This window comes from Quercus lobata, chromosome 4, assembly GCF_001633185.2.
Source record: "Quercus lobata isolate SW786 chromosome 4, ValleyOak3.0 Primary Assembly, whole genome shotgun sequence".
Taxonomy (NCBI): domain Eukaryota; kingdom Viridiplantae; phylum Streptophyta; class Magnoliopsida; order Fagales; family Fagaceae; genus Quercus; species Quercus lobata.
In genome coordinates, this window is record NC_044907.1 from 16,706,998 (window position 1) to 16,724,813 (window position 17,816).

The 17,816-nt window shown below is 38.0% G+C and overlaps 3 protein-coding genes across 9 annotated transcripts; 1 reads left to right on the top strand and 2 right to left on the bottom strand.

Annotated features, from left to right (window-relative positions):
* Window positions 1–471: 471 nt before the first annotated feature.
* Window positions 472–1,116, bottom strand: LOC115984708. Its single transcript, XM_031107722.1, has one exon. The coding sequence runs from the start codon at window positions 1,114–1,116 to the stop codon at window positions 472–474; it is 645 nt and encodes a 214-aa protein (XP_030963582.1).
* Window positions 1,117–5,240: 4,124 nt separating this feature from the next.
* LOC115987448 (putative disease resistance protein At3g14460) lies at window positions 5,241–10,998 on the bottom strand. 4 transcript variants are annotated; one of them, XM_031110988.1, is made up of 3 exons: window positions 6,979–10,998; window positions 6,738–6,835; window positions 5,241–5,784 (listed from the first exon to the last, which is right to left on the bottom strand). In XM_031110988.1, the coding sequence occupies exon 1, from the start codon at window positions 10,858–10,860 to the stop codon at window positions 7,030–7,032; it is 3,831 nt and encodes a 1,276-aa protein (XP_030966848.1). In that variant the 5' UTR covers window positions 10,861–10,998; the 3' UTR covers window positions 5,241–5,784; window positions 6,738–6,835; window positions 6,979–7,029. The 4 variants fall into 4 exon arrangements, with proteins under 4 accessions (XP_030966848.1, XP_030966846.1, XP_030966847.1 ...); XM_031110986.1 differs by having other exon boundaries at window positions 5,241–5,791; XM_031110987.1 differs by lacking the exon at window positions 5,241–5,784 and adding an exon at window positions 5,821–6,642.
* A 2,052-nt stretch (window positions 10,999–13,050) lies between these two features.
* LOC115987444 (putative disease resistance RPP13-like protein 1) lies at window positions 13,051–17,588 on the top strand. Of its 4 annotated transcripts, none has more exons than XM_031110981.1 (3): window positions 13,051–16,730; window positions 16,777–17,045; window positions 17,180–17,588. In XM_031110981.1, exon 1 carries the CDS (start codon window positions 13,156–13,158, stop codon window positions 16,726–16,728), a length of 3,573 nt encoding a protein of 1,190 aa, XP_030966841.1. In that variant the 5' UTR covers window positions 13,051–13,155; the 3' UTR covers window positions 16,729–16,730; window positions 16,777–17,045; window positions 17,180–17,588. The 4 variants fall into 4 exon arrangements, with proteins under 4 accessions (XP_030966841.1, XP_030966842.1, XP_030966840.1 ...); XM_031110982.1 differs by having other exon boundaries at window positions 13,051–16,727; window positions 16,774–17,045; XM_031110980.1 differs by having other exon boundaries at window positions 13,051–17,045.
* Window positions 17,589–17,816: the final 228 nt, after the last annotated feature.

Consider the following 17,816-nt stretch of genomic DNA (forward strand, 5'->3'; position numbering starts at 1 on the left):
CAATGGGAATGGGTCCTTCGGGCACGCTTTATTCAAGTCTGTGAAGTCTATGCAGACTCGCCACTTCCCTGTCTTCTTCTTTACCTCCACCGTATTTGCCAACCATTCCGGGTAAAAGACTTCTTTGATAGCCCCTGCCTTTTTCAGCTTCATCACTTCATCTCTAACAGCGTCAGCATGCTCTTTCGACAGGCGCCGGGGTGGCTGTTTCTTTGGAATAGAGGACGAGTTAATGTTCAGGTAGTGACAAATGAGACTAGGGTCAACCCCCGAGGCATCGTAGGCGTCTCATGCGAACACATCGACGTTCCTCCTCAAAAACCCTACCAGTTCCTCTTTTTCTTGAAGAGGTAATTCCGAGCCGACTTGGAAAAATCTTTCTGGATTATCGTCAACAGCAACCCTTTCTAAACTTTCACATTTTATCTCCTCAGCTAGTTTGCTGACTTGTGCTGCCAACGCGGTTGATTGCTATGAGCCCTTCACAGAAGCTGAGGATTCGGCATTGAATCGGTGCAAGATGGCGGCCACCATGCATTGCCTAGCCATGGCTTGATCTCCACGAATTTCTTCCACTTGGCCTCCGGACGGGTATTTTACCTTCTGGTGAAGCGTAGAAGGCACGGCTTCCAGGGCATGGAACCATGGTCTGGCTACTATGGTTGTGTAGGGTGAGTAGGCATCGACCACGATAAAATCTACCTCTACCACCTCTGATCCGGTCTGTATAGGTAATCTGATCTGCCCTTTTGGTACAACAGTCTTCCCCTCGAAACTTATAAGAGGAGAGTCATAAGCCATTGAATCCTCAGGCCTTAAGTTGAGCCCCTTATACAGATCGGGGTACATTACTTCCACTGCACTGCCTGAATCTACTAGTACCCTCTTCACGTCAAACCCTCCAATCCTCAACGTAACCACTAGAGCATTATCGTGAGGTTGGATAGTTCCTCCCTTATCCTCGTCTGAGAACCCCAATATTGGTGAGTTTCCCTTTTTAGATCCTTTGGACTCCCTCTTACCATCCTTAGCTGGGAGCCGAGCGACGGATAGTACCCCAGAGGGAAAAGAGCCGGTTCTTCCTGGGGCGGCGAGGATGACATGTATCGTCCCCATAGGAGGTCTCAAAGATACGTCTTTCCGAGGCTCTTGAACTGCTTGGCCTAAATGGCCGCTGGAGGGGTGTAAAAGGTGACGTAACTTTCCTTCTCAGACCAACTGATCTAGGTGATTCCATAAATTTCTGCAATCCTCGGTGGTATGCCCGTGGTTTTGATGATAATGACAATACAGGTTTTGGTTGCGCTTTGAAGGGTCTCCGGCCATTTTACTCGACCATTTGAAGAAAGGCTCATTCTTGACTTTCTCCAGAATTTGTTGAATCGGCTCTCTGAATACGGCATTAACCGTTCGCATGTTAGTTTGTCCAGCTTGTCTCGAAAAATTCCTCCTCGGCTGGTTACTGTTATATCATTCCAACCTGTAATCATTCCTTTTGGAGGGGGATGATCTTCTCCTTTCCTTTCCCTTATAGCTAGTCCTCTTCCACCCTTTTTATATTTGTCAATCCTGTCCATCAGTTGGCAAACGCTGGTGATGGGTTTACTAGTTAGAGATTTCCTTAAACCGTGCTCGATGGGGAGACCACTTTTGAACGTGCTGATGGCGACGTTATCGTGGTTTTCATCCATCTCGTTATACACTTCCCAATATCTATATGAATACGCCTTTAAGGTTTCCCCCTTATGCCTAGACAAGGATAATAACGAACTTAGGGGTCGTGGGACTCTGCTATTTGTAATAAAGCGAGAGCAAAAGCCTGAGTGAGCTGCTTATAGGAATCTATGGAGTTCGTCTTCAAGCTGTTGAACTATCTCATCACCACTGGCCCCAGGCTGGATGGAAAAACTTTACACATCAGAGCCTCATTCTGGGAATGGATAGCCATTCTCTGGTTAAACTATCTCACGTGTTCCACAGGGTCTGCTCGACCGTTGTAGATGGCAAACGTAGGTTGATTGAAGCGTCAAGGTAATTTAGCCCCCTCTATCCTATGCGCGAAGGGTGACCTAGAGATTTGAACCAGTGCCTTGTTCATGGCATCATTACCCAAACCCTTACCAGATGGGCTCTTATATTTCCGTTCATGGCACGACTCCTTCTCGTAAGAAAAAGTTTCACTTGGGGGAGTTCTTGACCTCTGCCTGTAACTGACATCCTCCTCCTCGTTAGTGGATGTATCTAAGCTGGAAAGGGATTGCCTTCGCTGTGCACGGCGCAACTTCTTTTTTAGGTCGTCTATCTCTCGCTGCATGGCCTGATAGTCGTTTTGCCTTTGGGATATGTGATTACCTACTTGGGAGTGGCTTTGGCTCGTCTGAGTAGTATGTACGCTTCCCTCTCGGTTTCTTCCATTACCTGGATTCGGCCCAAGGTCAAGAGGATTATTTTGCCGCTGAGGCCTAATAGGTTCTATCTGCTGAGGGTCAGCCTAGCGTGGATTTTCCTGGTGTGGACCTGATCCTACCATGCTTAAACGTCGTACTCACTAACACTCAAGTTCTTCCCACAGACAGCGCCAATTGTAGGGGAACAATTTTTGGAGCCCAAACCCCAATAATGTGAAGTCTCGATCCAAAAAACCCAACACAATGAATTTAGTAGAGTATGGGTTTAAGAACTAAGGTTAGATAAGTTAGACAGAGGTTTGCATGGGATAAAGGTACATATGGACAAGAACAAAAACCATAACGTTGAAAAATCTCACACTCCGAGGAGATTCAAAGTCTAATTTATGTATATAGACCAACGCATTAGGGTTTCTTTGCATGCCACAGTATTCTCCCATTTTTTTTCTATCCTTTTATTTTTATTTTTTATTTTTTTTTATGGGGGTTTCTATACATTATATAGACCCTTCATTACCATCTAGGCTTTACACTTGTTGATCATCCAAACCTCCACTTGAACACCCATCCCATCAGACACCTCTTTCAATCTTTTGTGAGTTGCGGTGGCCAAGGCAACACTGTTCAGGGGTCTTCTCCACATTAATGCGGCCAGGAAGGTAGTTGTAGTGCATTCAATGTGGTGGTTGCAGCTTTTGTTGAGATATTTTGTGTTTCCATCCTTTTCACGTATTTAGGGGATGGGGTTCAGCGGCTTGGACGTACCTCTGCTCCAGATTTTCAGTGTCCGAGGAGGAATTCCTCCTCGGACCTTTTTTTTTGCCTCTTGTGATAAGGCTTAAAACGTGGATCGCTGAGCCACGTTGCCTTCTCGGACGGGCTCAAGGCCCAACTCATTATTTTGGGCCGTAGCCCCTATAGTTATTACTATTAAGAAACATATAAAATTTCAAAATGGTTCAAATTATTTCATTTCAAGGAAAGTTTTTGACTTTTTCATAATATTTTTCTTTAAATGGATTATTTCTTTTTACTTGAGTTAACATTATCAATGTGTGTGTATATATATATCTAATTTTTCTTTTATAATTGTATCTTTCAAATACATTTAATACAATTTCAATTCGTTTAATTATAGAAAACATTTTTTTATAGCATTTTTGTCATGTACAATAAACGAGTATGTATGTGTAATATATGGAAAATATGCATACTTTACTAACTATGTAAGATAGTTTCATCCATAGGTTCCAACCTAACCCAACCAATTCCCACGAATTTAGTTGGTTGGTTTTTATAGATTCAATTGGGTCAAAGATGTATGAATTTAAGAAAGTTGAAATGATTTGAAAAACATCCCAAACCTAACCCACCCCAGTCCCCACCCATGCACACTCTAGTTCTCCCATCTCTTTCTTCCTCTCTCACTCCACTAATTTCTATCTCCTTATCTCTCTCCACTCTTTTTTTTTTCTTTATTCCCAAGCACAATTACTAAATAGTCAAATACATTTTTGAAAATTCATGACATAGACTTTCAGCTTAAGATTTTTTTAAGGACTAAAACGTTTCACAAATCTTATGATTAATACTCACACACAGCTTTCCAGCCACACAACTCTTTAGTGATAAAAATTAAAAAATATAATTACATCTCAAACAAAGCACGGTTAAAAAAACACATTTTCCCAAACCATTTTTTATTCCCTCATCAAACCAATACACCATAATTCATCAAGAAGTGCATAAAAAAGAAAAAAAGAAGAAGAAGAAGAAGAAGGAATTTAACAAGAACAAACATAGGTAATAGATAGATATATAGAAATTGAATAGATGAACCTGAGCTGGGCTAGATCTGATCTGGGCCTGACTTGGATCTTACTTCTTGGCTGGATAGATCTACAGCTTATGGGCCTATGGCTGGCTTTCTCCAGTAACTTTGTGTGTTCCAACTTTAGACCGGACCAGATAGGTTTCAAACTTGCACATAAACTCTACATGTGCTTTCATTTGCAATTGGGCCTATACCCGGCCATTTTTTTAACAAATTCTTGTTTTTGAGCTCACGGCCCAGCTGCGGCTTAACTATTTTCATATGAACTTCAATGTAAAGTGGCCATTGCACCACCTCCAATCTATGTGGAGAGAGAGAGAGAGAGAGAGAGAGTAAAAAAAAAAAAAAAAAAAAATTTATTTTGGTGTATTGATAAACAGTACCTCAATAAGTGTATTGAGGTATTGTTCATATGTTATTTTTGCCCACTAGAATATTATTGAGCTTGATGCATGGGCCTTTTAATTTGGGATAATTTTTTTTTTCTTTTTAGTATCAATCTTGAACACTTATCTAGTTATCTATTATTTACTCTTTTAGATCTTATTCTTGGTTTGTATTTTAATTTATAAACATTATTTATTAGTTATGAATTTTCTTTATCATCTATTATTACCCTTAAATTGATATATGTTTAATAGAATATGAACAAATAAATACTTATAAATATTTATAAATATAAATAAAAAAATATTTAATAATTAATTAATATGTGTATCCTCACCGTATTGTGTTCTAATTTTTCAAAAATTGTGTTGTTGTGTCGTACCCTGTACATGTTATTTGTGTATATGCTTCCTAGATTTGCATTATACTACTCAACTCATGATCCATTTTCACATAGAAGATAGTCTGCTCATCCTACACTGGATCACAACTATTGAAATAAATTTGGAGATAACTCTTGAAAGAAAAGAAGTAGATACTTTTCTTTATTGGAAATTCAAAATTTGGAATGGATTGGATACAAAAGATGTACAGAATAGTAAGTAGCAGCTTGTCCAATTTCCAAATTCAAACATGATGTGTAAGAGGAAGGGGATGTTGTATCTGTGCATCCCAGGTCCATTTTTATTGTTTTAGGCTAATGATATAATTCTTAATGCTTTCAGGCAGCAAAGACTCAATTGACAGAACTGAAATTGGAAATTCACATGCTAGCACCATATCTGTGGTGACCAGTTAACATGTAATGCTAGCATGGCTTGTCCAAACATATGACTAGAAACAAAAGATCAGAACCTTCAGAGACAAAGTGGTACCACTAATCGACAGAAGATATACAACTAATTGCTCAAACTGGAATTGCATTCGAAAATCTTCAAAGGGTATGTTCCAATTCTTACCATAATCCTCTGATTTATCTTGTTCACACTGCGGTTTTAGATGTGGACAATACCAAATAGCTGGAATGTAAAGCTGGCTGCCCCAGTTTGGGCAAAGATTGGTGTTTTAACAGACTCCCAATAGTCTTATGTTTCTTGTAAGGTAGGATTTCATAGCCCCTCAGTCATCAGATATGGATTGAAGATCTAAGAGCCTCTGGATGCTAAGAAAGGTTATAGGGTCAGGCTGAGGATACTCATCCAAATACACTGCCTAAGACAATCATCAAGTCTAATAATTACAAAAAATTTCACACTTTCAGAGATTAGCATATGTCAGCATCAATTTCATGGACTTGGGACTTTCTTAACATTTTTACACATGCTTGCCACTGAACTTAGAAAACAAGCTAAAAATCTATTCTATATGTCAGCTTCAACAAATTTGAGAACTGGAACAATAATGTCTTACAGAAGAGCAACAGAACCTGCAGTTCGCAGCTCAGAAAACATAATACCCACTTCAAAAGATATTTATTAGAAGGAATTAAGGAAACCGGCTGAACCTTCACACACAGTGAAATTAGGATGTTAATCTACTCTACCATATATGCTTGAGTATGACTATGAGAGCTGAAGAGATGAGCTGAGACTACTTTTCTTTTGGGAAGTAGATAAACTCAACAGAATTTACTGGACTTAGACATGTTGATATCCACCATTATAAATATGATTTACAAACACTCAACCCACTCTTATAAAACAGACTCACAAACCCTCAAAAGCTCAAATCAACTTATATGTGATCACACCCACCTTTGACTCTAAATCTCAATAAAAAAAAAAAAATTTCATGAAGACCTCAAGTTCCAATTCCAAGACCTCATTACATACAATGACTCACACACCAAAAAAAAAAAAAAGACTCAAGCCACATATAAGTTATATACACTAAACCCAAAATATACAAAATATTTTTTCAAAGAAATCCAGTCCATACTCTTTGAAGAGCCTTCTTCTAACCATATAACTCCCTCATATAAGAAGAACACTTTGATGAGAAGCCTCTCAATCCCTAGAAGCAATGCTAAATTCTTCAACAAAATGGAAATGGAAACCCGCAAAAACTATTGATACTATTGATTGATCACAAAGGCAAAATATACGCACCAAAAACATGAAGTAGGAGGCAAAAATGAATAACTGCAGAAGAACACATGTAGAAACTTGAGCAATTGCTGGTGGCACAAGAAGTCTTCAAAGTTGGCCTAGATTATGAAAAATGGAAAAAATATATATATATATATATATTATTAGTAAGTCAAGTGCATTAATTGTTTTGCATTGTAAAATAAATTGAATTGAGATCTAGCAGGTCAAATTGTTATTGGTCTACATGCAGAAAAAGTACCTCTCTGAATTGCATTTTCATTGCTTCAAACAAGGGCTCTTCTAGACTTGCTCATGAGATTACTTCCTCATCGGCCTCTATGAAAGAGACAAATCTTTTCCTCTTATTTTGAAGCTTTGGTTTCAGCAAAGAGCATTCATTGATGCAGAGAAAAGACAGGGAGGATGGAAGTCCCTCTTCTGGCAAGGACTTGAGTTTGTTACAGCAGCTAATTTCCAGTGTTTTAAGGGCAGTAAGGTGTTGAAGCCCCTTGTAGTTCAGATATTCAAGATTCAGAAGTTCACTGATGCGTAGAGAATTGAGATTGCTAGGCAGTAACTCCTCCTCTGGAAATGACACTATGTTTTCACATCCACCTTCAATCTCTAACCGACTAAGACAGTCAAGCCTATGCAACCCCCACTCCCTCCCAAGCATGAGTTTGTCACAAAAAGTGATACAGAGTACACTTAGTTTGGAAGGCAAACCCCATCCTGAAAGTGATACAAGTTGTGGGCAATTATTTATAAACATTGAATGGAGAGAGTTGAGGGAGTGGAACTGATCAGGTAGTTCCTTGAGATTCTTGCAATTGGAGAACCAAATGGTTGTCAGGTTGGGGGCACGCAATCCTCCTTTTGGAAAGGATACCAGATTAGGACAATCCCTGATCTCCAAGGCCTCAAGATATGTGAGATCTTTCTCAATTCCCTCTGGCATTGAAAGGGATTGCAGATTTGCACAATCCCAGATAGAAAGAAATCTAAGCTCCAGAAAGAAGTCTAATGGGAGGAATATCAGAGAATCACAGCTACTCCCTATGCACAAATGTTCAAGAAGTGCAAACTGGTGTGTGCTCTTTGCACTTAGCTGGAACTCTAATTTCTTGCAGTTCTGGATATAAAGCATCTTCAAGGCAGTGAGTGGATGGCCCCCAGGAAAGGACTTGAGAGAACAGCAATTAATGATATATAAATGTTGGAGAAAAGGGTTTCTGGTCATCACTTCTACAGGTATGAACTCCAGAGCATCGCATCCTTCAATTTTGAGGCTGTCTAACCCAGTAACTCCCATCAGTTGTGATATTCCAGAAACTTTTACACTTTTAAAAGATAAGAGGCCTTGCTGTCTACCTTGGTTGGACCAGTTGTTGGTTGGAACATCAGCTTCATCCCTAATATTTGGAGTAGTCATGGGCAATGAGGATTCTGTGGCACCTTTATATGTAAAGATAGTCATTTGCTCCAAGAATGAGGCAACTTTATCTTCACTTATGAGCAGAACCTTGTCCTGATAATGTAAAGTCCTTTTGTGTAATGATGCCTCTGTCATAATTGTAGTCACAAGTTCCTGAGATTCAGAAATCTCAACTTTTACTACAGAAGAAAGTTGCTTGGGTAAGTTTCCCTTCAGCTTGGGGCATCTCCTTATACAAAGCTCAATTAAGCTAGGGAATTCTCCACCTCCAACTTCAAATGAAACCCATTCTTCCCATTCCAACATCCCCTCAAATGTTAGAGTCTTCAAAGACTTAAATGGCTTATCCATCCCACAGAATTCAGGACCCACGCTTTTCACTGCATCCATCCATTCAATAATGAGGACTTCAAGCGATGGTAGCTGTCCAAGTGGTGGCAAGGATGAGCAATTGTTGCAGTTGCTGAGACGTAGGGAAACCATGCCAGAGAATAGCATATGCCCCACCCAATTTGGAAATCTTGTACCACAGTAAAAATTAATGCTGAGCTTCTTCAGTTTACTATTAGGCTGTAGCGCTTCAAGCACATTTTCCTGACCAACAGTGTTGTTACTCCATTCCAACACTAGCTCATCAAGGTATTTCTTGGTAAACAAACGGGCGCCAGCTGGATCATTTTCAGAGACTACATTCTGCAACTTTGAAATGTGAAGCGTCCCATGAAGATCCCGAAGACCTCCCAACTCTTTAAGCATTGAGCCACTTCTTTTGCCCACAACAAAGTAAGGCAGTGTTAGAAGTTTTTTCAATCTACTCAAGTTTTTTGGCATCTCATCTATGTCAGTTCCACTAATATCAAGATGACGCAAGTTAACAAGCCTCCACATGTTTTCTGGCAATTTGGTGAGAGAATGACAACTTGACAATATGAATGTTTGTAAATTGCATAGAGCACAAACTGATTCAGGTAACGACTTAATTCCAGTGTGAGAGAGATCAATGTACCGTAAATGTTTCAAATTGCCTATTGAAGCAGGTAGCTCAGTGATATGATAATGAGATAAAGAAAGCACACGTAGGAATTGCAGTTTGCACAACATATTCTGCAGTTCATTACTACTTAATCGACATGATTCATGATCTAATGGCAAGAATGTCCTTAAAAACTTGGCTTTATCAATACTTTTAAATATCACTGAGGAATCATATTTGCCTCTACAAAGAGATAAATACAGGGTACTTACAGAGATATGAGACAAATTATTATCCTCCAATCTGAAAAAATGTTTCCAAGACAGATGAGCAGCCAAATCATCCACAAGATCATGCATCAGAAAACGTGAATTATTGGCACTTGATTGTTGAAAAAAAGACTCCGATAACAATTCATCAAAGCACTTGTTACCATCATCTTCCTTTCCACGATTTTGCAGAAGACCTTCTGCCATCCATAAAAGAACCAACTTCTCTTTCTCAAATTCATAACCCTTGGGAAATATTGAACAATATGCAAAGCATCGCTTTAACTGTGCAGGAAGTTCATCATAGCGCTTTCTTAATTCAATTCCATCTCCACTCATTCCTCTAGGTAAAGAAAAATGCTTTAGGCGGTCCAATACAACTCTCCACTCCTCAACTTGTGGCTTAGAGCGCAAGAGAAGCCCAAGTGCTTTTACTGCAAATGGCAGGCCCAAAAAATCCTGCACAATTTGTCTGCCAATGGTTTCTACTTCGGGACATGAACTTAGCATTTGGTCTCCTAAAGCAAATTTTGTGAACATCAACCAACTTTGTTCATTTGACAATGACTCTATATGATAAGTACATACAGTGCTAATCTTGGATGCAACTTCTGAATCGCGTGTAGTTACAATAACACAACTTCCATTTGCAACACCTTTCAAAGTAGATTGTAAGGATTCCCAGTCTGCATAGTTAAAACTCCCCACATCATCCAAAACAAGAAGAAATCTCTTTCCCTTAAGGCTCTCTTGCAAAGACTGCAAACTAAACGACTCAGAAACTGCTTTTGTCATCTCATGATTAACGGGGTACCAAGCCTTGATCTCAAAATGCTGACTTACTCTGCAATTATTGTAAACGAGCCGAGCAAGAGTGGACTTACCAACCCCAACCTCGCCCACTATCGGAATCACAGACAAGTGTTCACTCTGTACATCATCAGACAGCAAAAGACTAATAATAGCATCTTTATCAGCATCTCTACAGAACACTTCACGATCATCTACCAAAAAAAATGAAGTTATGGGCATGCTAAAACGCTTTTGTGGATCAGATATTATTCCTAATCCCTTCAAACCAAGTACATCTCCTTGCTCCATAAAGAATTCTAACCTGTCAAGAATCTCCTCCATCTTTTTTATCACCTTTATATTCCATTCCAGACTAGATGACTTGGTCTGAGACTCAGCATCCAACTTGTGTCTTAAACTTTCAGTGCACATCTCATCCACGAGATCCTCTGTGTGGTAGACAACATCTTGAAGCTCGTCCAGCCACAGTTTAACAACTGGGTTTTTGTTCTGCTTCTCCTCAGCTTCATCGACCATCACAGTAAGATACTGCAGCACAATCCTTAAATCTTCTAGCAATCCAATTCTGAATTTATTTGTTCGAAAGAAGTTGAGTGAAAGCAAACTGTACAACAGCTCCTGAATTGCGGCTTTCACCGGCGAGCCAGCCATGTTACTTCTTTTTTTTTTTTTTGGTCACGAAAGAGTGACAGCAGAAACGGTGAAATGAAAAGCAAATGGTGGACTGGATCGTGAAACAGTAACAGAGATGAGTTCAGCGGCACTACGACTTGCAGCAACACCACGCTGTAGTTGTAGTTAGGTGGGTTAATAAAAATCTAAGTTTGATTAGATTTAAAAAAATAAATAAATAAAAAATTTGGATGGTTGGTAAAGGGGATTGAATATAAACTAGAATATTGAATATGCATTGAATTTTTTATTATTTTTTTTAGAGAAAATTAAAAAAGGGCATTTCATGTGTAACCGTCATCCCACGTTACCACGATTTCTATATATTAGGAAGTATAAGCCAACACTAGTAATTAAACTAATCACCTCTTAACACTTGGTTCAAACAAATGGGTCTTTCAAGAGCTTCTTACTATTGCACCACACTCAGTAAATATACATTAATTTAATAAACTAGCTAAGATGAAGAGTTTTGTAGCGTAATTAGTTGATACTTTCTTCTGTTTCTAAAAAAAACATTTAAGATCCAAATCCTTCAAACTCCAAGTATTAATGTATCATAAAAAAAAAATAATAATAATCAAGCTAAGGTATAGAACAGTTGACTTAAAAAAATAATAATAAAGGGACCTTTAGTTGAATTTTATAAATTTATAAAATATGTACATATATTGATATGTATGTATGTATATATTATGTAGCAAATTTGGTGGAACAAAAACATAAAAGTTAGTTATTTTTTAAAAAAATTTAAAATTTTTAAATATAAAATCTTAGATAAATTGGCAATAAAAAAAGTAACATGATCTAAGAACATCTCTAGTAGTCTCTTTAAATTTTTACAGTGTTAGAGGATAAACTACGTATTTAAGAGAGATGGACATTAATGGTTAAACTACGTTAAAACCCATTATACCAAACAATTAAACCCAAAACACTAGGCTAATTAAACAAAAATTATCATTACCCTTTACCTTAAAAAAAAAAAAAAAAAACTATTACACCTAAGTCCTAACATTTAAAACCCAAAACACTCGGCTAATTTTTTTTTTTTTTTGAGAAATAATTACAACATGCTGCTAATCTCGCAACTTAAATCCTATTCCCTCCACCCTCAGCTACTAAACCTTTGGCAACACTCGGCTAATTAAACCCAAAAAATACACCACTAATTAAACCTGCCCCTTTTTAATTGGACCACACACCAAAACCAAATGCCTCATCTTGTTTTAAAAAAATAATTATAATAAAAAAAGGGTCATGATAATGAGTGCTCTTAGGGTACCAGTTAAGAATCCAGTTAAAAAAAGTTTTGACATCACTTTTATGAGAAATGAAAAAGGTTGTCAAAACATTAATTGTTTTTTTACTTTTCTCATAAAAATTTTCTTTAATTGAATTCTTAACCAGTGCCTTAAGGACGCATGTTAGCATTTTTTATTATAAAAAAAGAGAAAAAAAAAAGAAAAAAGAGAGAGGCTGAATTTGGTGGCTGAAGAGTCAAAGCCCATTTAAGAACTTTGACAATGTGTGTGAGGACTGAACCCCACGGTGCGGTGGTGTCTCGGTGCAGAGCACCCAACAATTACCAGCCAATGAAAATAAACCGAGCCGCCTACTATTGGATACGTTACAAAATTTCAACGCTTGAAATACGATTTCAGGTTTCAACTGATTTTTGTTTCTAAAAAAAAAAAAAAATTATTGAATGATTTTTTGTATTTTTAAAGTGCAATCTACTTTGAAAATATATTATTTCAACACGATTTTTTTTAAATGTTCATAATCCAAGGCAGTTACTTAAAAATACGAAAAATTGTTAACATTAACAGATATTCTGAAAACATTGTTTTAAAATTTATTTTAAACAAATTTTTATAAAAAAATAATAAGGTAATTAATTTATTTTACAACTTTTTATGTTTTTTATGAAATAAACACCAAATTTTTTTTTAATGTGTTTCAATTTATAACATCCTCCTTAAAAATATTTCTTATCAATCAAAGCTTTGTTTATTAATAATTACCGACATTATGGGAAAAATAATACAATAATAATTACCGACAGTAGTTAACCATTTAACCGTTAATATTATCTTAAATTTTTTTTTTTTTATAAAATTTATAGTGTTATTTAATTTTCAGCCACTATCGGGCTATCAGCTACCACAGTCTGTGCCTATAGTCAACGAAATAATTAGCCATGGAAAAACTGACTGCTTCTCAATCCCATATCTCTTCCTGTTGAATCCTTTCTTTGCAAAGCAGAAAAAAATGGTTTGGGAAATTTTGGGAGAGTCATTGCTTTCTGCACTCTTTGGAGCTTTGTTTGAAAGGCTGGCATCTCCCCTGGTCAGAAACTTCTTTGGAGACAGGGATTTCGATCACACACTCTTTGACAAGATGAAGACAGTTCTGCTGACTGTTAACGCAGTGCTGAGTGATGCAGAGGAGAAGCAGATCACAAACATGGCGGTGAAAGAGTGGGTCAATGAGCTCAAAGATGCTGCCTACCATGCAGAAGATTTGTTGGATGAGATTGCCACCATAGCTTTGCAATGCGAGTTGGAAGCTGAGGCCAAGGTCAAGGGAAAACAGGTAATGGGTCTATTCTTTGCTCATAATTCTAGTAAAGAAGATAAAGATTCCAGTCTCAAGCTTGATAAAGATATAGAATCTAGGCTCAAAAACATAGTTGAAAGGCTGGAGTTTTTAGCACAACAAAGAGATATCATGAATTTCAAGGAGAGTGTAAGAGGGAAGCCATTGTTGGTTTTGCCTACAACTTCTTTAGTTGATGAATTTGAAGTGTTTGGTAGAGATAAAGATAAAGAGAAGCTAAAAGAATTTTTGCTTGCTGGTAATGCACAAAAAGGAAGCAGAATCCCTGTGATTGCAATAGTTGGGATTGGTGGGGTTGGCAAGACAACCCTTGCTCAGCTTTTGTATAATGACTCAGAGGTAGAAAAATCGTTTAAATTTAGAGCATGGGCTTATGTTTCAGAAGAATTTGATGTTTTAAAAATAACTAGAACCATTTTTGAGTCGGTTGCGTCAAGGAGTTGTAATGTGAAAGACCTGAATTTTCTTCAAGTCAAACTAAAGGAGAGATTGAAAGGAAAGAGATTTTTGCTTGTTTTAGATGACATTTGGAATGACAATTTTATTGATTGGGATTTGTTGTTAAGCCCCTTAAAAGCTGGAGCCTGTGGAAGTAGAATTATTGTGACAACTCGTAGTCAAAGTGTTGCATCAATGATGCGCGCTGTAGTTATTTATCGTCTGTTGCATTTGTCAGATGAAGACTGTTGGTCACTATTTGCAAAACATGCATTTAGGACTAGCAACCCTGAGGAACATCCAACATTAAAAAGGATTGGTGAGAAAATTGTGAAAAAGTGTAAAGGCTTGCCTTTAGCTACAAAAGTACTTGGAGGCCTCTTGCACCCAGAATTGGAAGCTGAGGAATGGTATAGAATACTGAATAGCAAGACATGGGAGCTTTCTACTGATAAGAGTAGCATACTTCATGCTTTAATGTTGAGCTATTATCATCTACCTCCACATCTCAAACAATGCTTTTCTTATTGTTCAATATTTCCCAAGGGATATGAGTTTGAAAAAGAGAAATTGGTTCTCATGTGGATGGCAGAAGGTTTCTTGCAACATCGAAAAGGTAAAGACACCATGGAAGAGGTTGGGTGCAGGTATTTTCATGAACTAATATCAAGATCATTTTTTCAACCATCAAATCGCGACAAATTGTGCTTTGTGATGCATGACCTTATCAATGATTTAGCTCAATTTGCATCTGGAGAATTTTGTTGCAAGTTAGAGGATGGCAAACTGAATGAAATTTCAGAAAAGGCTCGATATTTTGCATGGTCAATTAAGCGGCTTGATGGTCCTGAGATCTTTGTGGCCCTACAGGAAGTAAAGTCTCTGAGAACATTCCTTCCACTAGGCTTTTCAAATACCAGTCAATGCTCTGCCTTAAGTAAAATAGTTAGTGATAAATGGTTGCCATTTCTAAAACACTTACGTGTGCTTTCTTTTGCTTGTCATGTGATCACTGATCTACCTGAGACTTTGGGCAAATTGATTCATCTACGCTACTTGGACCTTTCCCAGACTTCAATAAAAAAGCTACCTAGTTCAATATGTTCTTTGTATAATTTGCAGACATTGTTGTTGGCAAGTTGTATTGAACTCGCTGAGCTACCAGCAAACTTTGGAAACCTTATTAATTTACGTCATCTAGATGTGAGTGAAACCAACTTAAGAGAGATGCCACTTGAATTTGGAAGATTAAAGAGTCTCCAAGTGTTAACTGATTTTTTTGTGAGCAGAAATAGTGGGCGGAAAATCAGTGAATTGGGCAAGCTTGCACACCTTCGTACAATTTCCATCTCAAGGATGCAGAATGTAGTTGATGCTACAGATGCTTCAGAGGCTGACTTGAAAAGTAAGCATTGTCTTAATGAATTAGCTTTCACATGGACCTCTAGCACTCACGAGGTACAAAATGAAATAGACATACTTGATAATCTGCAACCTCATAAAAATTTGAAGAAGCTTACAATTGAAAACTATGGTGGTTCAAGGTTTCCCAATTGGTTAGGTGCTGCCATTTTCTCTAACATGGTGTTCCTTTGTCTTAGCAAGTGCAAAATTTCTACGTCCTTACCACCACTGGGTCATTTATCATCTCTTCAAGGGCTCTACATCATAGAGATGGAAGTATTAAAAAGGTTGGATTCTGGATTTTATGGGAATGGCCACTTTGGAGTCAAGCCTTTTCAATCTCTTAGAACTTTGTTGTTTGAGGACTTGCCAAGTTGGACACACTGGATACATTTAGCAAATGAAGGTGAACACTTCCCCTCCCTCCAACAGCTTCATATACGTGGATGTCCAAAATTGATTGGGACCTTACCAAAGCACCTCCGTTCCTTGAAAGAAATGAAGCTGCATGATTTGGATGCTTTGATGACCCTGTCCCAGGAATTGTTTGAAGGCAACTCTAGTTTCCAACGACTGGAAATAGTTAATTGTCCTTCTCTCAGCTCCTTTCCTGGAGGTGATTCTCTCTCTAACGTAAAAACACTTTCTATTTGTGATTGTCGAAATTTAAAGCCCTTTCTACTTGAGCATTCGATGCACCCATTTAGAGTCCTTGAGAGTTTGCAAGTAATGAGAAGCTGTGATTCTCTTCAATCTCTACCATTAGGTTTATTTACCAAGCTTCAAGATCTTCATATTGAGGACTGTAGGAATCTCAAGTCCCTTTCAATTCCAAACAACCTTCACTTTGATCTCACTTTTCTTCAAAAAATGAAATTCAAGGATTGCCCAAATCTGGAATTCTTTCCAGAAAAGGGGTTGCCTACTCCCAACCTACAATCTCTTTTGATTACCAACTGCAACAATCTGATGCCTCAGAAGGAGTGGGGCTTGCATAGAATGGTGTCACTGACTTGTTTTGAGATTGAAGGTGGATGTAGTAACTTGGAATTGTTTCCGGAAGAAGGGCTGCTGCCCAACACCCTCACTTCTCTTCGTATCAGCAGACTTCCACATCTCAAATTCATAGGCCAAGGGTTTCAGCACCTCACGTTGCTGGGAAAGTTGGAGATCAATTGCTGTGAGAAGCTTGAGTTGATGCCAGAAGAGGGGTTGCCTGCCTCCCTTTTAACTCTTCATATCCAAAACTGCTCTTTGCTAGCCGATCCTCGCCAAAAGGACGGAACTAAAAAGAGGTTCTGCTCCAGCGTTTTTTCAAGCAGCAGTCAAAACAAAAAACTTACTATGAATAGGGCACTATCCACTGGCTTCCCCCATCCCTAAAAGCCCTCCTCTTACCAGCAGCTAAGGAATTCCTGCAGCGGCAAGAAATGTAGTTGATTTGTTGGACAAATTGGGGCTAGAAGGAGCTTACTTTTATCTGGATGACCAGGGGCTTCAGCACCTTACTGCTCCAGTCTATCCCAAAAAGGGTCTTCCATCCTTGTCTTTTATCTGGAGCAGAAAATGCTCTCTGCTGAGACCAAAACTCCAAAATGAGAAAAAATATTGGTCTAAGATAGCTCATATCTCTTTCATAGAAACTAATAAGGAAGTATAGAAGAGTCCCTGTCTGAAGCAATGAAAACACTATCACCAAGGTAATTTTATTACTCAGTTGATGAATAGCAATTTGACCTGCTAGACATCAATTTAATTTTCTGTACATTGTGAAATGATTATTGCACCTACTAAAATAATCTTTTCTTTCCATCATGTATCATAATATACCTAGGCTAATTTTGAAGACTGCTGGGGCCACCAGCAAGTGCTCAAATTTATGTGGGTTCTTCTGCAGTTATTCACTATTACTTCCTTCTTCTTGTCATGTACAGCAACTGGAGGATTTTTGAAGAAGTCTGGATCCACTTCTGAAGTTCTTATGCAAGTTAGCTGGGCAGTAGTTTTTGTTTTTGTATTCTTATTTACTGTAATTATGTGATATGTTAGTCCTGAGGTTATTATCATGTATACTGATCAGTTTATCATTGCTTCTAACGATTCTATAGCATCGGCCCAAAGTAGTTTTCTTATGTGGGGAGTTATATTCTCAGAAGAAGGCTCTTAAGCATATGTGCAGATGTCTTTAAAGAATTAGTTTGGTTTATTTTGGGGCTGGAGTTGAGATTGATTCATTCACACAGCACCCCCTGCCCCCCGCGCAACCCCCCCCCCCCCCCAAAGAAAAAAGAAAAAGAAAAACAACAACAAAGAGTTGAGGTTAAAGTGAGTTGGGAGTAATCTGATATAAGTTGATTTTAGTTTGTGAACAGGGTTTTTTAAAGTGTCATATAAGGGTTGGTTTAATGTTTATAATTCATATAATTGATACTAGCTTTTTGGTGCGTATAGTGGGTGTCCATGTTTACATC